Raw genomic sequence first — 21,847 nt, 5'->3', positions numbered from 1 at the left:
GGTTGGCTAGCGGCCAGCAGTATCCGTCCTCTCAGGCAGTGTTTTTCCAGACAAAACCCAAATCTCAGTTGTGAGAAGATTGACATGACCTTGGTATTATAAGGTTCTATCTGACCTTTTGTCAAAACTGAGTTAGTCGCATGAACCTATTCTATGAGTGCCTGTTGACATATGGGTGGCGTTATTTTTCTGAAAATAATTATTCTTGAGTCTGTAATTTCTAAAACAAAAGGACCCATCTCCATTTAACTCAATGGATGCTGAAAACTTTGAAGCTCAATATCTCAGAACTATCCTGAAGGCAGATAGAACCTTATAATTCTAAGCTCACATATTATTTTTTGACTCACTTTTCATTAAAAGCAAGTAGTACCAAATAACATCAGAATATTAATTTGCACATAAATGCACCCACTGAGAGAGACTATGGAGGCTACAGTGGCACAAGTAGTGGAGGAAGACTTCCTGATGTGTAGGCATGAATATGCATGGCACTGCTTAAAAGCGCTGGCACTGTCTAATACAGTATGGCAGTCAATGGACTTACAAAGCAGGCTTTGTCTGGTGTACTTTCAACCCCTTGAGGAGGTGTCTGAGCCTCTTGTTTGAACTACTTAGTCCAAAAATATTGCCACAGAAATCTCAGTAAGAGAAATATTGAACTGGCCGTAAAAAAAAAAATGGCATGGCAAACTGGAAATCAAAATCTGCTAATTCAAACCGGTCGAAATGAAATATGCTGAGGAGCCTTCTAGCACTATTTTTGTGTTATTACTTATTTATCAATAAGATTGTAGGGTGTTTATGTTCCTTCCAAACTTGGAATTATGATATGTGTCCATGTGGGATTCATTGAGCTTGAGTAGGTTTAATGAAATGTTAAAGTGGTAAGTTATACGAAAGTAAACAACTCAGCATGTGTCTGGAGCGGTCTCAGACTTTGATCAGACGCAGACATGATTCTCCCCTAATGGCAGGAGATCTGTTTCTCTCCCTCCCATTTCCTGGAATAATCTGTCATCCAGTCCAGATCCTCGCATCTGCTATAGAGAGAAAGCTGCAAATGTGAAATATTAAAAGAAAACAAATCCCCCCGGGGCTTGCTATCTAATTCTCAAAGCTCCAAATTGCACAACACTGCCTTTGGCAACAGGGCTGCTGCTGCATCAAAGCTACGACTCAACCACAGTGACCGGGACACTGGGAACTAACGGCCAAACCGCTTCACCAAATTAAATTATTATTCTCAAAGCTTCAGCACTTCCAGTCCATACCATCAATCTGCTGCCTCTTCCATCCTTTTTTTTTCTTCTACATTTCCCATGATTCCACTTTCATCCATTCTTCTCAGCCTGCCTGTGTGTCGCTGTGTGGTTTGACAGACACTGGACAGGGACAGACACTCTGCTGGGAAAAAGAAAAAAAAAAGGAACAGTTAGTTAGATCTGGTCAGATCCGGCTACTGAGCAGAATCAGACACATTGTCCTAGTACAAGCATACAGCAGCCCAGTGGTAATTGGTCATAATGAATACCAGCCTCATAAGAATGCCTCTGTTTATAGACGGAGCAGCCAAAATATGGGCACTTACCGCACTGATTAACGATAGTAGCATTTATCAGCAATAAAGAATTACCACATTAATTTTGAGACTTTAATATAATTACCGTAAACAAACAAGACCATTGACAAACCTGCTGGATTGCTTTACGGCACAAGAGGAGATACTTTATGGGACGCTGTTCTTCAAGCACAAACAGAGCTTTTCTTGTAATGGTGGAACAAGTGAAAGGCAGATAGAAAAATCACTTCCATCACATCATGTTTATTTCAATAAAGTGAAAACTAGCACTTCGAACAGCTACCATTAGTGTGAGATAGAGGCTACCAATCATTGCAGCCATGGTCTCATTTGTTTGCAGTGGTTATACCAAGGTATCACAGTTAATCTGACAATGATATATTGATGTTTAAAAATCATTTAAAAACATCTTTAATCAGAGACTTTAAATCAAGACCATAAGCTTATAAGACCATGATGAATCAATTACTGGGTGATTGATCCAGCCTCTCTGACTGGAGCTATACTGATAAACATTGATTGATCCTCTGATGAATCCCATCTCCCAGGGATTGTTGTGTGTATTTTAACACGAGTTGTTGATTCATAAATCTCAATGTTTTTGAGTCACTCATCACAACACCCACACCCACAAAGACATCGCTGTCTCTCCCTTAGTGAAAAGTGTCTTGTTTGGCCTGTGACTGTCACTGAGTTATATATTGTTTCTCATGGCATTGTGCAGTGCCTATTATGTGCTCATGTGCATGGACGGTACATGCGTTTGTCTGCCATTTTACCCACAGAGAGGCCGGTGGAGAAAAGGTCCACTCAAATGTGGAGGCGAGAGGCCGCTTGACTCTTCAGCTGACAAGCACTTATATTGCAGCTGTGCACATACTTAGACACACACCCACCCACACACTCACTCTCCAGTCGCTGGGTTTCTCTGACAAAGCTGAAGGAACACGCAGAAATTAGGCGGCATGTGAGGGAGAGAAGTGTTGGGTTTAACTCTCTCAGTGCGAAGATAAAGATTACAGCCATTACACACACAGCGCTGTCTGCTAATAGCCGCAGCTTCAAGACCGCTCTGCTCACCTCCCCTCACCTGCCGCTTGCTGAAGTCGACTTCTGAGCAGATACGCATAATGAAGACAGAATAGCCCAGAGATGAGATGCTGCTTGTGCTCGCTGGGAGGAGGGAAAGGGAAAGGGTACAGGCAATTTGCCCAGAGAGGGACACTGCATTTTCTGTGGCTACGCTTTAGGCTTTGATTTACAGCAATAGTTAACAGAAACAGCCTGGTGTTCAGTTCCTTACTCCTAGTGTAAGAGGGAAAGAGAGTGTCTGTGTGTGTCTGTATTTGACTGATACAGATAGCGATTGAGAGAAAGAAACAGAGTATATGTGTGTGTGTGTGTGTGTGTGTGTGTGTGTGTGTGTGTGTGTGTGTGTGTGTGTGTGTGTGTGTCTAATCTCCGGAACAGTGGAAGACACAAACATGGGACCTGGGTTCTGTGCTGTGACCTTGTTTGCTAATTAAGTGTCAGACCTATTTTTCCACTCCAGAAAAAAAGCTCATATCTTCAAGCTTAGATTGCCAGAAGGCGATAGGAACACTCATTTCCCCACCATTGGCTTGCTCCTCCGGCTTTCTGTCTTTGTTTGTGTGTGGGTGTGTGTGTGTGTGTGAATATAAGTGAGCAGTATCATTAAAGATGCTATGTGAAGGCCTTTCTCATAAATACTGCACAGTGCTGTGACAATAGTTGTAGTGACACAGTATACTGCTGAAAATTGTCACTGTTGCTATTACAAATAGGGGCCCCTATCTGCTTCTTACAGATCCAATTTGGCTCAGTCTTCCTTATAGTAAATGGTCGATTCATAAAATACTCAGATGGAAGGTTCTACACCACCATTGGCCAGTTAATTTACAGAGATATATTTAGAAAAAATCACACATGAACATTCAATTTGATTCCGTCAACTAGGACTGGGCAATATATCGATATTATATCGATATCGTGATATGAGACTAGATATCGTCTTAGATTTTAGATATTGTAATATCGTGATACGGCATAAGTGTTGTCTTTTCCTGGTTTTAAAGGCTGCATTACAGTAAAGTGATGTAATTTTCTGAACTTACCAGACTGTTCTAGCCGTTCTATTATTTGCCTTTACCCACTTAGTCATTAGATCCACATTACTGATGATTATTTATCAAAAATCTCATTGTGTAGATATTTTGTGAAAGCACCAATAGTCATCCCTACAATATTGTCGCAATATCGATATCGAGGTATTTGGTCAAAAATATTGTGATATTTGATTTTGTCCATATCGCCCAGCCCTACTTACAACTGAACATTTAGCCCACTTCGTAGAAAATACCGAGATATATAGCGTGTATCGCCATTCAGCCTAAAAATATTGAGATATGATTTTTGGTCCATATCGCCCAGCCCTACCGTCAACACTAATCCTTTGCTGCCTTTTTCTCACACCACAATCTAGGTTCATCAAACCAGTTTGAAAAGTTGTTTTCTTGACATATTTCCTCTTGTCTCTTTGCATCTAGCCGCCCACTTTACATTTTATGTGTTTTGCTCAGCAAGCATGAAAATTGCCCTATTTAATGATGGCCTCCCATGCTTCTCAAGATGCAGTGGCCATCCCCACCGAGAACAAACACACTGACCCTTCCTCTTTAGGATCGTAACCCCACAGAAGGTGCCGCTTTAAGTGAACAACTGATTTCACCACAGACTTCTATTGTAGCCCCATTATACGGGACATTTTGCTGCAGGGCAAAAGTGATTGTGTGTCCACTCCTAAAAAGAGCAGCATTATGCGTGTGACACATATCAGTCACTTGAATGCCAGTGTTGACCTATATATGAAGACCTGGGTCAAAGGAGGGGCAGGCAGGCCGCAGCATACGGTAGATATCTAGTCTAATGAGGCCTAGTAGAGCTCAGACTGACACGACATGCCCCAGACCCGGTCACACAGAAATACAGCCAGGAGGAGACGGGAATTTTGCGGTCCTTTGGCGATTTCTTCGAGCTGAAACAATTGTATTTCTTCTGCTGTGTTTGTTGTTGTGTAATGCAGACCACTGCCTTCTGGATGGAAATGGCATGCTTGGAAACTTTCACACATGCATGCACACAGAAGTCCCCCGCTTCTTTGACACATGCACTGACTCTCTCTCTCTCTCTTTCACTCCTCACCTCTTTATCGCTCAGTCTTGCAGTTGCAGATACACCTCTGGACTGAATGATTCCCAATCTGAAATGGCTGGGTCCCCTTCCCTTTGCTCATTCTTAGCGTGTGTGTGTGGGACAGAGGTGGGTGGGTGAGGCGTGTCAGGTTGGACAGGACAGATCAGGATGAGACAAGAAGGGACAGGAGAAGATGGAGCTGGGGGGTTGGGGTTATTGGGGGGGTGGGGTGTGAGGGAAAACGTCAGCGTGACTCTAAGACTTATTATCTCTGCCCTGATGACTCCTCCGGTGGGGGAATCAATACAGCCTGACTGGCTCCAGGGGCACAGGGCCCACTACAGGAAGCGGATGTCTCCAAACTATCCATTATGGATGAGAGGGGGAGTGCAAAAAAAAAGAGGAGAGAGTGGGAATGAAAGATAGGAGCTGAGGCGAGGAGTAGGGAGGTGGAAAGAGAGGAGAGAGGAAAGGGAAGGAATGAAGCAAAGGAAGTGAAGGATTGGGAGAAAGAGGGGAGGAAGAGTGGATCCCGAGGAGGAGTGGAGGAGGAGGAGAGACCGCCTTGCAGCTGTTTGGTTTTAGCTCGGCTGCTTTGGTATGGCTGCTTCCCTCTGTTCCTCCTCCAGTGTGGCTGTAATGCTGATTTGCAGCTGAGGGAACGGCCGCAGCCCTCACAGCTATGATGGAAATTAAAATGTCTTCTTCCGTCCTTCCCTCCCTTCACGCCCTCACATTTCTCACCAGTTACATTTTAGTATCAGTTCTTCTCTCGCAGCATCCCTCCCTTGGCACATCGCCTTTTTTCTCTTATCCTTCCTTGCTGTAGTAATTCCTCCCTCCCCACTGTGGCTGCCATGCTCTCTGGCTATGCCTTCTTATCTCTCTCTCCTTCTCGCTCTCTCTCTCTCTCTCTCTCTCACACACACACACATATATACATCCCCTCCCCAACCTCCTCCTCTTTCTCTTTCTTGCCCCTTCCTCCACCCCTGTTTCTGTAGACTATAAGCAGCCTGGGATCATCTCTCTCTCTCTCTCTCTCTCTCACTCTCTCTCTCCTCCCCCCTCCCCCTCTCTCTCTCCCTCTCTCTCTCTCTCGCTCGCTCTCTCTCTCTCTCTCTCTCACTCACTCGCTCACTCTCTCCTCTTCCTCCTCCTCCTCCTCCTCCTCACTGTGACGTGAGGTCACAGCTGGGGAGCCCTGTGATTTGACGGCTATATGTTTGTGAGGACATGTTGGTGTGTGTGTGACGGAGGGGAGTCTGTCCCAGTGCGTGTGCGTGTGTGGCAGAGAGGGGGGGGCAGCATGCAGTGACAGTGGCTGCTCTCCAGCACTAGCAGTGTGTACTGAGGCTCACTGTAGCTGTGGAGATATAGAGCCGCGGCCTCAGTGCTGCCAACGCTCTGCCAACGGGACTAGCTGCAGGCGTGTTTGGGTGTGTGTGTGTGCACCTCAGGGGTGTGTACTTGGGAACAGAGGTAGGTGGCAGAGTGGGCTCAATGTTTGGTTTGTGTGTGTGCATGTGCGTGTACGTGACCATGTGTATGCAAGTGTGTGAATGTGTGTGTTTGCGCAAGTAGTTAATGTAAGGAAGTGTAAATAGAGTTTCGGAAGTTAGTTTCCATCTGTCTCTTTTTTAATTGTACACAGGTGTGTGTGTGTGTGTGTGTGTGTGTGTGTGTTCTCCAGCACAGCTCCAGTCTGCTGGATCTAGAATTCTGTGCTCTGCAGAGGGAATAGCTCATTATCTGCCTCCTCTTAGAATGAAGCGACCTACCTCTGCAGTACTGCACACTGAAAGGATGAACCTATTGAAGCATTGTGTTTGTGTGTATGTGTGTGTGTGTGTGTGTTTGTGTGTGTGGGGGTTGGGGGGGGGGCTTTTAATTTGTAGGTTGTATAAGGAAAGGGGTGGTGGGTGACAGTGTCTCTGTCTCTGTTCTTGTATCTCTCCCTCTGTGCGTGTGTGTTCGTGGTATGTGTGTGTGTGTGTGTGTGTGTGTGTGTGCGGTGTGTGTGTGTGTGTTTGTGTGTGTGTGTGCCTGTGTGTGCACACGGCATGTGTGTGTGTGTGTGTGTGTTTGTCTGTGTTCCTGTTTGAGTCCTTCCCTGGCATGTTTGTACATTATTCTCACTTGAGGCATTGCTTACACACGTTTGAGCAGCTGAGGCAGCACTTCATCAAATATTCATTGCTTATTTTCTTTCTTTTTTTTTATGTATTTGTATTGTGCAATATGCCACATGCATGTGTTTTATTCATATTAAGGCATGCACTAAGGCATTTGCCCTATATGCCCAGTGTAGCCTACTAGGCCAAAGGGTAGTGTAGCACTTCATCATCATTCTGTATATACTGTAGGTTTGCCCCATATATGCATTGTTCATCCATGTATGTTACACTCATAGCGCTGAAGTATTAGAACAGGGTTGGAAATGTCACTTGTGGTGAGTGTTTTTCCAGCTCAGAGGCTGCTCTGCTACTGTAGCGCCTTATGATGTGTCTCCATGACCTTTGTATAATGACTTTCTATGCATGCTTTTATTTCATTAGGCATGTACTATCAACAGCAGCATGAAAAATGCTCCCCCTCCCCCTGGGAACACAGGTTTTCTCTCTCTCTCTCTCTCTCTCTCTCTCTCTCTCTCTCTCTCTCTCTCTCTCTCTCTCTCTCTCTCTCTCTCTTTCACTGTCTTTCTCTCTCCTTTGAGAAATTCATGAGAAAGATGCCACTGTGCAAGAAGTATTTTGGTTAGTAGGCCAGGGTGATGTTCCCTAGGTGGAAGGATTCTTTTCAAGCAAATGAGCAAACTGAATATTGACTGAATGACTTTGAATATCATTATACCAAAGAAGCAATGAAATGATAACCTCAAGGTGAAATGACTGAAAATTCTAAATGAATATTCTGGGCCAGATTTCAAAGTGTGCAACCAGTAATGGACCTTGTTTATCATAGCTGGTAAAATTTGTGAGTGTTTTCTTTTTTCTCTCTCCTTCCAAGTAGGTACTAATCCAATTATGATGTACTCCCTACCTCATGGCCCAGCAGACATACTCAATAATGCACAAACAGCACTCTTGCAATGAGAGCTAACAGTCCCTTGGCTTTCAAGGTATCTCCATTCACCCAGACCTCTTAGCACCACTCATATTAACATATAAACAAAAGATGTGAATGGGCAGGTTGGGGCCAGTTGGACTCCTCCTATAAGGCACAGGTTGGCAGTCTTGTCCTGTATGTATTCACTTAGAATGGTTGAGCAGCAATAAAAGGCTTTGAACAAAGGATCAGATCTGAGCAATCAGGTGCAATTTACTTTTGGCTGAAGCTCAAGCCTTTGAGACACTGCCATGTCTGTCCTTTTTTTTCTAAATCGTCCATAAACAGCAGCAGCAGAGCACTATTACCATTATCCAGGATTGAATTAAGTACCTGCATGAATAAATTCTGATTCACTGACCTGTTTCTTAACAGGCAGCGGATGGGGATGTCAGGGGCTGTGGCTTGTTAGTAAGTTCACTGTGTAGGCTAGTAAGTATTACAGCGTTAATGCTACACAGCATGCTGGTTGCACAAACACACACGCCCACACACATGCATATGCACACATACTACGCAACCAAACAAACACATTAACTCCTAACACCCCCAAGAGGGAGGTTGTGTGAATCAGTCTGGTTGGATTTGGTCGATTACTTTACAGCTTAAAGAGGGAAAGGCAATCAAGAATAAGTGTGCAGATGAAAAGACCGCAGACCCACAAGCCTCTGCACAAAGCCTGTCTGAGCAAAGCGAATGCTTTATAACAGCTCTGAACATTGTCATTGAAGATGTATTTCTGCTCTTCCTTTCTTGTCATGCATTGAATCGCTTCATCATGATGCTGACATGCAAAACCACATCAAACGGGATCATAGGGAGCAGAAACCAGGGCACAGCAGATTTCTGACAGCTAAAACAATAGAACATCACAAAATTGGCTCACATGCTTATCTTCAGTGTGGAATACAGTAGTTTTATCTATGTCATGACCACCTGATGTCAGGTACTCTGGTCCAGATCTAGTTCAAATAGTATCTGCAAATAGTTCTCAGTGTTTGTTTTAATCCTGCCCACCTGGGGAGCCACGTGGGAAGGATTTATTGCATCAAGACAATTCAGTTAGGGTCAAATACAATAAATAGTCAGTTGCAGAACCATCGAAAAATAGGCAACACTTTAAATTAGGGAACACATATTAACTATTAATAAGTTGCGTATTAACATGCATATTAGTAGTGTATCGGTTAATTATTAGTCATTACAAACCACTTATTAGCATCTTATTCCACAGTATTGTATTCTACAAGTGTACCCCATAAACTTTCCCTCAATAGCATCTTAATTAGTGCTTACAGCAGTCAGTAAGGAAGTTGTTGCACATGAATTGGGTTTTTAGTCTGCTTTGCTCAGTATGGGGCTTACAGGGTGCTAGTATCACATATCATTGAGATAAATTATGAAACTATTTTGGGAAAAGTTAATAGTCAATATGTGTTCCCTAATGTAAAGTGTTACTGAAAATTTACTCTAATAGTCAAGCAAACAGCATCTATCTGGTACTGCAAGCTGGCTAAAACAAACTACTTGCAAATACTATTTGACACTGTTCTGTTGTGGTCAGAGCGGTATCGAGAAACAGCATATCTTTTCCCACTCAGAATATAGCTGTATAACATAGACAGAGAGGAGGAAATGATCCAGTTTTATTCCTGTCAGTGGTGGGAGTGTGCTGAGTCAGAAGTCTTCGGTAAATCACATTGGAGGAGAAAGTGAAGCCAGCCAGGCACAGGCCCTATGCTCCGCCATTGCTCTCTGTGTGCCTTGCTCCACACAGAATACGCTTCTGAGAGATTTGCAATGCTTTTGATTAGCAGGAGAGCTCATGGTTTATGAATAGTGGCGGAGTGTCTACTAAAAGGGAGAAATGGTACTTCTCTGTTGCTCGTTTGCGCAATTCTCCTTATTTTTCAGTGTCAGCTGCATAGATGATAGAAAGGGGAAGTCATTAGAACGGATTTAGTAGCGAGCATTATCTGCAGCACTCTTGACCTCATCCATTAGCTTTCATGACTTGAAAGATAGGTGTAAGTGCAGAAATGTGATTTGTGGATTTCACTGAATACATTTTATAGATATTATCTGCTTCATCATCAGTATCACTGATTTGGCTACATGCTCCTTTCATCCGTTTTATGTTTGGTTACACTAACTTATAAGTTGATTGACCCACAAAGTTACTGACTGAAATATATATATGAAACTGGTCATCATAGATAATGCCAGACAATCACTCCCTGACTGTGTTTCAGTCTTGTGTGTGTCATCCCCAATCTGTTCCTGACATATTTTAAGACCTCTGGAATTAATCAAGACCAATTAAAACCCATCTCCTTCCCTCGGAGCATCGGCTGGACATAAATTGCAAAGTAAGATGGATGGTAATGGGATGCACAGAGACACCATCACGGTAGCTGGGAACATTTGGGACCTTTGCATGATTACACCCCATGAAATCCAATAACTCTAATCAATCCAGTGCTTGGTTTTGTTTATTCATCCCAGCACAAAGCCTGGTCTTTTTCTGTTTAGACTGATCACGCTATTTATCATGTTGTCAGACTTGCCTGGGCGGGGCTTGGATAGTACCAAATGATTTGCTAAGAGTACTATGAACTGTGGTAATATAAACCTAAAGCTTTCTGAAGCTGAGCTGAATTTGTTGTGTGTGCTCTACAAGGCTGCAACCCTCCTAAATCTGCTCCAGTCTCCATTCTACCAAATCCCTGGAACACTTGCTCAGCATTTTACGGTTAATGCTACCGCAAAGTCACTGAGTGAGAATTTGTATAATGGTGGCTGCCTAATGTCCCCCAGAAGAGAGCAGACAGCATTTAAACCTTTTTTTAACCGGGCAGATTGAGTAAGAACACATTATTATTGACAGCAGCAGTCTGGGGTTGTAGTTGCAGATGGAGGGTTAAACACTTTCGCACCCTCACACCTGGGTAATATCACAGTCTTGTGCTGTTGGCCAATGAGCAGCTTCACTGGGGAAGTTAGGGGTTCAGTGTCTTGCTCAGTGACACTTGAGCAAGGGCACATTAGTCATTCACTTCTCCCTGGGGAGACTGGGGACTGGCACTGATGACAGGATTTTTAATGCAAGTCTGGAAAGTCTGGAAAATGGACTTGCCAATTTCAACATCTTGAAAAGTTGTGGAAATTGAAGAGTCTTTAAGAGTATAAAAGTATGGAAAAATATTGCTTTTCAGTCCTGATACATACATGAATATATATTTACTGTATGTAGTTGGAGACCCACTATCATTGTCTTATTAACTTAACTGACCTAGTTGACAGTTACATGCCGGTCAAGACAATGTAGGCAAGACAATGTAGGCATCATCATACTGATCACTGACCAAAATCATCAAATCCAGTCTGGAAAAAGTGAAACGTAAAATGTGTAGGAACCCTGTGCTGACCCCTCCACTCTAAAGACCGATTCTCTAAAACATCTGAAGCCTTAATGTGCGCATTAGCAAATCTTTTAGTTGTGAAATTCTGGAGTTACGTTCTACCACTTTACATTTCATGTTCAAGAAATGGACGTGCTGAGCTATGGAATTCGCCCATTCATTGTAAAAGCAGGCTTAATCCCTCCCTCTTAACTATCTATTCAGGGAGAGTAGATAAAGCAGCTTCAGAGAAGAGCTCGATTACTGTCGGCTTTCTTTAGTAAGATAAATAGAATGTGAGAAGGAGAATAGAGAAGACTAAAGAAAACATGACGGAACTACAGACTCTGTGTGAGTCAGACTGGGAGTAGTGCATAATGTCAACTTTAAAGCGAGAGATCCACATTAATGCAATAGTCTTTTATGCTTTATCCCCACTCGCTTGGTCTTCTGGTACAGAAGTGTAGCCTACAAGTTGTACGTTTTTGCAAAACATGAGTTGAGATGAGATTTCAGCTCCCCAACAATGGGTATCTTCTCCAGTGGGAAAACTCCTTTCCCTGCAAGTGTCTTTGATTTACTGCAACAGTGTTGGTGATGATGATGATGGTGATGATGAAAGTGGCGATGATGTGACTGAGAAGTGATTTGAAGGTTTGCCTGCTTTTGACTTGCTCTCACTTGAAGTCTGGCCCACAGCCAGGCTAATGATGAGAGTGTGGTGGAGAGCTGGGGTATAAAGGTGGTGTGTGTGTGTGTGCGTGTGTGTTCATACAGTTTTTTTCTACCAGTATGCTTCTGCGTGTGTGTGTGTGTGTGTGAGACAAGGGGGCTTAAGAGATTAAACCCCAGCCTGGCCACGATGAGGAGAGACGACCCCTCTCACTGCAGGGAGGCTTCTTCAGTGCCGCCCCATTTGCATGGCTCCCTGTCCTGCTCAGGGAATTGGCCTTTTCTTTTCCCATCCTCCCTCCCTCCCTCTCTCCCTCCTCTGTGCACCTTGGAGAGAGCGCTCCCATCCAGCAGCATTGCTCGTTACTGAGACAGACAATGGAGTGGAGTATTTAGGACAGTTGGCAGGGTTGGCTTGTTGGAGGGGACGGGGACACGGGCTGCTAAGTAGCTCATCTCGTCACACATTCATCCACTGGCATGATAGCGCTCCACAGAAAGGTAAGCGGAGTGGCACGGCGCTCCATGCCCCGGTCATTTTGTGTCTTTGTGGTGATGGGTATTCACTACAGTAATAGTTAACCTCCTCCTCTTCCTGACCAAAATGCAATTAAGCAGGATGTTTGTGGCTTATTTTATGATTACATTAAAACATTCCCTTTGTTAAATTAATCTGTGGCCTAATGTTGGATTCACTCCCTTTAATCCAATAAGGGGATGAATGGGAATGTTCTGGGGAAGGCTCGACTTAGATTAATCTTTCTATTGTTTGTCTCATTTATTTAGCTACCTAATGCAGAGTAAATACACTGTATTCAGACCTTTCTTTCTGTCATTTGCTGAAGATATTGATTGTTTTTCTCAATATATTTCAGGAAGGCACTCATTGTTTTTGAATTGCTTGAATTGCTGAGATATGTAGTTGCTAAAGCATGTCACTGCTCTCCTATAGAAACCACTTAGCTGATATCTTCATTGGACAGATGTGGCATGAAGTAATTGAGCTGAGCGCTCTTTCTTTACAGAATGCAATTCTCCTCTGACCTTTGCCTATAGCGCAATTTATCATCCATGGTGTGACATGCTTTCCTTACTTGGATACATATAGATTTCATATCTTTTTTGTTGAATATTACCCAAACATGCAATGTAGCACACACGTGTGGCTGTTGAATTGAAAGGCCAACACCTTTAGATGTTATCAGTGATTACCTCTGCGTAAAAACGAACTGTAAACCCCATTCACCCTGTGACAGAGATTTCATAGACATGGTTTCATAGCTGGTGTTTGGCAATGGTAACATCCAGTAGGGACATAAGTGAAGAGAAAGGTCAAACGAATAAAGAAGCCTTTCTCTGCTGCGGAGAGGCAGTTAATACGCCATAGCGGAAACGGACCACCGAGTGCAGGTGTAAATCATGACTTTAGAGCCTCTGTGGAGGTGTGCATCAGGAAACAGGTTCATGATAGAATTATTATCAGCTGCCATTGCATGGTCTCGGTTTGTCACTCATATTCCTGGAACTGGAGCAAATGATTGCCTGCCGTTTGTTTGGCAATACAAACAACCCCCCCTGTGTCATTCATGGTAATACAGTACAGTCGTAAAGTTGTAAATATTTTATATGCTCCAAGTTTTCGCTATTGTGTATAGCACGGTATGCGCATTTGTTGGCAGACAACTTAGACAAAAGCCTGATTTTAGGTCAATGTAATTCATACTCTCGTACAATGCCAGTTTGCATGCATTTAATGGCGGGTGTTATTGATATTCGGGTCAGCTGAGGTTGCTGAGCCCGTGAGGCCCTGGGGGGCATTGTGTTGACTGCAGGGGCCGGGATAAATAGCTTACATTAGCATGACTGCTTCTGTTGGGTGAGAGACAGAGAGAAACAGAAGGCGGGGAAGAGAGAGACAGAGTGACACAGTGAACGGGCCACGCCGGCATCCGCTGCAGCTGGATTACATCATGAATAATGCTTCTGCTGAGCGAGTGTCTGTCCTCTGGGTTGGGAAAGTACTGTGCTGGGTTTGCAGATGAACTTTGCCATAGAATCCACTTTTTCTGAAACATATCTTAGGTGTTTCATAATCATCTAATCAAATGAAATTCTCAGAGTCATTTAGCTCTAAAGTACACATCTCAGCTTATCATATAAAGGACAGAAGAACATAAACTGAATTTAATTTTACTTTTGGCCAAAGTAGATCTTTTGCTTGTGGATGTTTTGAGCTTTGACACATGGTTCTGACATATAGTTATTCTTAATAAGACAACATTAGGTTTGTACTAAATCTGATCATACCATTTTTCATTATAAATAAGGAATAATATTGAGCAGTTTCTCCTTGACTGTAACAAGATATTTTGTTATATTCAGCTGGATGTGTTATTCTCTGTCCTTGTCCCCCCCCCAAAAAAACTCACAACATTTTTTTAGATGGCTCTGTTATTTACTCAGCTGGATTGCTGACAGAAAACACATAGAAGTGGAAAGTGAATTCTGACTTTGCAGCGGACAAACAAGCTGTTATAGACTGAAAAATAAACAAGCACAGTAGTCAGTTTCTTCTATCAAATGGTGAACTAGTTCCTGCTTAGCAACAGGGGGGCTCTACAAGGCGTGTAGAGAGCATCTTTGTCTGCAGGTGTTGTTTGTGTCTTGGGGTTGCTGTTTTATCTGCTGGGTAATAGGCTTGGATAGCCTACTGTCTGTATCCTTGATTTAATTGAATCATTCTCTAGGTCTACTGGGAGATATAAGCCTGTGTATCTCTATCGCCAAGCCCAGTCTCATTTTCCCCATTCAAAGATATGGAAGACTGTAGGTGGGACAGGAGAGGGGTGCACCTTTCAGGGCTGAGGCTGAAGAGACATACAGGCGCTCACTGGCTCATTTTGGAATCCAAAATCAATGACTTTGCTATAAATAATTCATAGGTTGGGCTATGATATGTATCACCACTGCTCTGTGGTAAAATAGCGGTGATTCAGCACAAAAGTGAAGTGGACTGCGGCTCTTGTTTCATTCTGGGATTTATGTACAAAGTGTATAGTCATTTCTTGTGAAGAGAGTGATGATGAGGCGGTTTGTGTGGTTTTCTCTTTCTCTCTTTACGTTGGCGAAAACATCACATCAAGCTAAATGCTAGAATTTGACAGTTTAATATTTACTTATTTGGATGAAAACAAGCAGACCTCGTACACTACATTAGCCTAGTTTTTATCATCAAGCAGCATTTACAGTTTGAGAGAGAAAGAGAGAATGGCAGGAATCAGGACTGAAGGTTGGAGAAGTGGGCTTATGATTGGTAGGGAGCTACTTCGAATCTGTGGACTGTTTGGGAAAGTCTGGATGGGAAAATTGAATGATCAAGGTACTTAACCCCCAACTGCTTCACTGGCCAGCAGCAGAAGTGGCTGTACTGGGCAGCTGTGAGGCGTGAGTGTGTCCAATTTTATGAATGCGAAACAGAAAAATAGCATTCATGCTCAGCAAACCTACTCTGGATAAATAGAGGTAAAAAAAAAAAGATTGAATGGTAATGCTGCTAAAACCAGACTGGTTAAGTCAATGCTGTCTCTCGCAGCTGAGGTCAGATACAAAGTCTGACGGTTTCATCCTCATTTAATCTGGATCAATATTCCCCTCTCTGTCTCGCTCCTCTTTTCCCAGCAGCATTTGGTGGTGATACAAAATCTTCTCTGGCGCACCACAACATTTGTGATTTGAGGATGAGTAGTGACTCTCAAGTTTCTCATCAGATAACGTATTAATATTGGATTCCACATCTCGTGCTTCAATACAAGCTGTAATGCACTGTTAACTAAATTCCCTGCAAAAAAATATTTTAGCAGGGAAGCGCAAATCGCTGCATAATCCATCTTTGCTGCTTGCTAGAAATGACTGCTTTCTTATGGAATTCAGACATGGCTGGGATGCTGCGGGAACTGACACTGTGTCTAAGCGCCGCTCATTTTCCCTTCTCCAACTGATTAAGACCAATCCAGCGTTAACCCCATCTTGGCTTTCTCTTGCAGGATTACTGTAAATCTGTTGTTAATGAGTGATTGGGGTAGTGGTGTCTGTGTGTGTATTGAAGAAGAGAGGAAGGGGGGGGGGGGTTGTTTTTGAAGGAAGATCCCCTCCATCTTGATTGTGAAGTCTACCGCTCTGACACCCCCTCCCTCCCCCTTTCCCTCCATCCTTCCCGCTCTCTCCATCCCTCCTCCCCCTCCCCCCTCCTCCTCCTCCTCGCTGGATCTGACCCAGCTGATAAGGGATGACGTTTCCATAAAGCTCCCCCACTCGTTTATGCAGCCCACATCAGGCCGAGCGCAGAGAAGGAGGGGTTTCACTCACTTCCACTTAGCCTATAGTGCCCTAAGGCGTTTATGTGGTCCTGTTAAAAAGCACGACTGACGTTATTGGTTATTTGGCTGCAGCGGTAGAATCCCCCAGAATCTGCCCCCAATAGCTCCTGTGTAATATGGGGGGCCTTGAGCTGGTTTCACAGCACTTGGGTTGAGATTTCTGTGGGGAGTTAGAAGAGAGAGAGAGAAAGAGAGAGATTGAAATTCAGGGAGCAAAGCAAAGCTGGGAAAGGAGGGTAAAAAAAAAAAAAAAAAAAAAAAAAAAAAACTTGACAAGAAACCTTGAAAAAACCTCGAAAAATCAGACCACAGACAGTAATAGCTCTGGCAGCGTCCAGGGTGTGATTTATGGAGGAGGAGAAATGGCCTTGTTTGAGGGCTGTCACGTCTGTGCCTGGTGATTTACTGTGATGACTGGAGCGCTCTCATCACGTGCATTCAGACTGCTAGAATAGGAGAGGTAGGAGGCCCCATTAATACTGATTATAAGAGCATGCTGCCTTTGTGTGTGGCGCTGGTCTGCTAGCTTTTTACAGTGTATCAATTCAGAGACAGTTCTTAATGGGATGGATGGGATTGGTTCTCTCACTGTGTACTGTGACGCTGTAATGAGCCTCCTTATCGTCTCCCCTAATCTCCTAAGTGCATTTACTATTAAGATAATTTATGATTTATGATTTACAGAAATGTTACTCACAGCAGCGATATACCTGTTTACAAGCAGATGGAGCAGAAGAGAGAGAGACAGAGAGAGAGAGAGGGAGAGAGACTGAGAGAGAGATATTTCTAATAAGCTTATTTTTGCGGCGCTTTTTCATACTTCAGTGCATGAATGTATTAAAAGATGACCAGAACACCCTGGATCTCCGTTCCACACCAACAGAGTTGTTCCAGATTAAAATGAGTGTTTGCATAGTTTTATTGCTGGCCACAAAAGGCCCCCCGCAGCACACAAACTGTTCCTTTTGAAAGGTGTTGCTAGGATACAGGGCAGCGTGAAGATGAAATCCCTTCTGTAATGCGCTCCTCCAGCTGCAAGGCTCGGACATTATGTCCAACTTATTGTGCATGTGGTGTAGTTGTATGAGTGGGTTTCTATGCATTTTCACCCATTTGTCTTCATTCGTGTTGGTGTGTATATTTGTGTGTGCGTGTATGTGCACATGCATGCAAGCTTTTGTGTGTTTGTGTATGTGCGTGTCATGCAAGCCTGGCATAATTCTCTTCTATCATAATCCATTTTCTGTAATAGGAGTCCATTTGTCTGGTGAGCACTGAGATCTCAATCTAGTCGTCACACCTCTTTCAGTCTCGGCCAGCTGATACCCCAGGCTGTGCACAAAGAATCAATAGTGTCTCCCTCATGTTCAATTACACTCTAATCAACACACACCGGTCCAGCATGACCTGAGTATGAATGGACAAGTCTGCTAATGTTGATTGATACTCAGTGCTGCAACATGACTAATTTAATATATGGACGTATTATATTTTGATGTGGCATGAGTTTTACTGGTGTTCACTGAAAGGCAACATCAAAGAGTGAAAAGGCATTCAAGCTAGAATTGAATGATATTGACCAAAATTGATGCAAATGATGTTGCATTAAGTGATACAAATTGTGATTATGTGGACAGTTATTCCAACATAATTTATTTTTCAGCACTTAAAAATGTCAAAAGATAGATTTTTTTTTAGATTTAGATTTTGATTGTAATTAAAGATTTTCTATCACATGCAACTTGTCACCAGAATATCTTCAACCTGCTACAGTCTGAAAATTGCAGTGGTCTACTTTAATTGCGATCTCTGTTTTTTTCCTTTTGATTTTTTGATTTATTTTTTTTATTTCATTGTGCAGCCATAATTCAAATTACCTAACTGTAATCAGCGAGCAAGAATGTTTCATTGTCACCAGCAAGCTGTCAGCCATTTCTGTCACTAGGTCAGTGTGAACTCTAGTGAACAGCCATCATTACCTGCTGTCTGCCTCCGTCTTTCCGTGTCCCTAGGGACAGATGTTCTCCTCCCCTTGTCTCTGACAGTGCTACCGGTGTGTTTTCTCGCTCAGACAGCTGTTGCATTTCATATTGTGTTCCTCGGCATGAGGCTGAGAGCGGGTGCTGTGCTGGGGGAGCTGGTGGCGTGTGTGGTGTGTTAACGTCTTCGGGGCAGTGAGGCAGCGGAGAGATGCCTGCTCAGCTACACCAACGCTCAAGGTTGCTTCTGACAACCGTCCAAATGTCAATCATCAGGCGTCAACTTCTCAAGGAGCTTGTGCCTCGCAGGCTGACATGAAGCAGAGATATGGCGAGGCTGCTGTGCCACTGCTGGTGGATGCTGTGCTGCTCCACATGTGTGCAGGGATTAACCTGCGAAGCTTGTCATGCTGTATGACACCGGTTGATTCTGATATGGTTTTCATATTTGAGGCTGTCATATGTGCTTTATGTCTCCTGTAATGTATCATACATACACTCAAACTGCAGGTCGAAGTAAAAAAATCTTGATCTCTATTTAGTATTAGCACGCTCCTCTATTTTGGTGTGGAGTGATAAGGTTTTCACTCTGACATTGACATGTGATTTAAATATTGATCTAGCGCATTAAAATATAATCAAGATCATTTAAGGGCTGTGAACTCTTCTTCTTTTGCGACACCAGCACCAAAAACAGTAATCAGTCAAATATTTATACAGCCCACACAGTTCACAGTTCAGCAGTTCAACAACCTCTTTCTGCATAGCTTCTCTTTATATTGTGGTAAATACTGCAACTGTGGAGGCTCTGTCATATTTTTTGGTATATATTCATGAGCTAACGGACAGATATCTACAGTTTTTGTTATCATCTATTGACACCTCTCTCTCGCCCTCTCTCTCTCTCTCTCTCTCTCTCTCCCTAAGGAAAACCAGGCGGTCCTGCTAATGTCCCATCAGCTGAGCTTCTAGCCGTCACCCCACCAGGAGGTTCTCACTTCAACACCATGCTGCACCTCACACTGCTCCTCCAGCTCCTGGTCCTCTCACTCTCCCCTGCAGGTCAGTGCTCTGTCGACATTCCCACTGTAAAGGGAATGTCTGAATGTGAAGATTGTTGGAAGTAAATGAGTTCAGATCATTTGTTAAAGGTCCCATATCGTGGAAAACAGGAACGGTAGCCAACTAAATCTACACAATCCATATTAGAAAACCGAGCCTCTAAACGACTAATAGGCTAACAAAGTGTTTTTTTCAAAGAAGTTGAGCGGTTCCCATTTTTTATTCACCTGAGAGTTTTCCCTACCTGTAGCTTCCTGTGCTGTAGTGTCTCATGTTTCACTCTTGAAACGGTTAGCCAAGCAGAACAGAGATTTGTTAATATTAATGAGCCTTAAAGACACAGCAAATACAAACAGCCTGTTCTTGGTAAGGCTCAGAGAGATGCTGGAACATGTAAAACATGTAAAAATGGATTGAGAGTGTTTTTGGTACATGACACCACACAAACAGTTTTGAATGGACCTCAAGACATAAAATAAAACACTGGAAAGTGGAGAATATGGGACCTTTAAGAGTATATATCACTGCTGTCAGCCGCAAGCCTCGTGTCTCTAAACAGTTTACTTTCCAGCCTTATTTTTAGATTAACAATCATTCATTTTTGATATTGTACTATGGCTATAGAATAGTTTGCACATAAAAATATGTGGTAATTAGTTCAGCATTTGCAGTATGCCACTTTTCTTTTCAAACATCTCTGGTGAGCAGCACACAGAAATCAAAAGGACTTTAGCCTGACTGGTTCTTACTAGTTTGTCCTTTAAGTTCATGTGTCTGATACAAATTTGCTGATAGAGGGACTGCTGCTTTGGCATTGGCATGTCATGGAGAGGTGTTCACTGTTGGTTTAGGTTTCTGTGGAAAACGTGATTATAATTGGATAGTGATGTGTAGTGATGAAATTCGATATGATAATTGAACACAAACACATAAAATCCAGGAGTAAATGCACCCAAAATGCAACAAGAAACAACAAGAAACAGAAATAAACTTTTGTGTGTGGATCCAACTACACAGCACATGCAAATCAAACAGGTAGCATGGATAGTAAGATTACTTGTCAAAAATGGATTGTCAGGGTTACTCATGGATGGGGAACAAGTGAGACAAGGTGTTAAAAAAGGCTGTTAAGTGTCAATTTTGAAGAACGTAATTATTATGAGTGGGCGGCAATGTGTGCTTTGGTGAGTAGTAGTAGTAGTAGTAGTAGTAGTTATAGAGAGAAAAAAGAGAGAGAAATAGAGAAAGAGAAATCCGAATTCACTGTTGACATTGGAGACACATTTTAATGCCAGGTGTAAATGTAATGTAAAGCTTAATCTAAGCTAAATCACATGCTAAGGCCAGGTGTAAAGGAGGCCTAAAGAACGCTTGTCATGGGAAAAAGTTACAAAGCTTATTTCCTATAGGCTAATGCATTGCACAAACACACACACAATGGCAACATGTTTTTCTTTTAAATAGGCCTTGGTTATTTCTTCCTTCTTTTCTTCATATATCTTGTATTGGAATAGAGCAGCAAGTTTTTTTGTGATGCTGCAGAGCAACCAGCCGTGCTGGAAGCAGAGCAGAGCAGACAGGAAACAGCAAGCCTGAAAATGACCTGTCTAAAAACGACACAACCTCCCCTGTGTTCCCACACCTTGGGCTATCCTCCTCTCTTAGTTCACATTTGATTTAAGATGAACCAAAAAAAAATGTGTCCTTGGATTGGGATTTCTCCTGGCTTTTTTTTTTTTTTTTTCTTTTACAAGGGAAGGTTTGTGAATCATCGTGGCTCAGCTCTACCAAAGGCTTTGGCTGAGGTACAGCTGAAGCTCAGAATATCTCATTTTACAACACACTCACATACAGCTACAGACATACAGGCATATAGACATACACACACACACCACATACACATATACAGTATATATGCAGTATATATACATGCACACACACACAGGGTTGTATGGTATGGCTGCTCTATCTGAAACAGACAGCAGCCCACCAGCAGAAATAGGTCGTCCCCATGGCTAGAGAACATTGGCTTGACATTTCTGTTTATGGCCAACAAGAACAAAGTTGGATGCTTAATGTGACATTAATGCTATGACAGCAGCACAAAAGTTCAGCAGACACTATCCTAGAGTTACAGTAAATTATAGAGTGTGTTTTTATGTGGTTTGGCAGACGTGCATTGGTCCCCATACTAGAATATGCAGTATAAGGATACAACAATATTTAAGGGTTAAAACCATTGTTTAGCCATCGGAGTAGCACCAACTTCTCTCCCTTGCTACAAGCGGTGCTGCAAATTTAAATGTGTGACGGTCATGTCATTTGAGTGCAGCAGCACGGAGTGATCAAACCCCATACCCACCAGAGGCCAGCCGTGGCAGTTTCTGATCTCGGTATTTTATTGTGAATGGCATTGGATGCAGTTACAGTATGTGTGGATTCCACTGAGTTGGC

The 21,847-nt window shown here is 42.9% G+C and overlaps 1 protein-coding gene across 1 annotated transcript in view; it reads left to right on the top strand.

Moving 5' to 3' along the window:
• The first annotated feature begins 6,172 nt into the window (after positions 1 to 6,172).
• Positions 6,173 to 21,847, top strand: part of LOC139642950 (contactin-1a-like) — a 49,444-nt gene continuing 33,769 nt past the window's right edge. Inside the window, exons 1-2 of the mRNA XM_071518018.1 lie at positions 6,173 to 6,277; positions 19,259 to 19,393. Coding sequence (XP_071374119.1) covers positions 19,339 to 19,393 — 55 coding nt within the window. The 5' untranslated portion in view covers positions 6,173 to 6,277; positions 19,259 to 19,338. The remainder of the gene's footprint in view (positions 6,278 to 19,258; positions 19,394 to 21,847) is intronic.

The sequence above is a fragment of the Centroberyx affinis genome, unplaced genomic scaffold, assembly GCF_046629955.1.
Source record: "Centroberyx affinis isolate AG114_WGS23_722 - 3 ecotype Tasmania unplaced genomic scaffold, CSIRO-AGI_Caff_v1 ptg000549l_1, whole genome shotgun sequence".
NCBI lineage: Eukaryota > Metazoa > Chordata > Actinopteri > Beryciformes > Berycidae > Centroberyx > Centroberyx affinis.
Note: the sequence above shows the minus strand (reverse complement) of the source record. Positions and strands in the feature narration are given on the sequence as shown.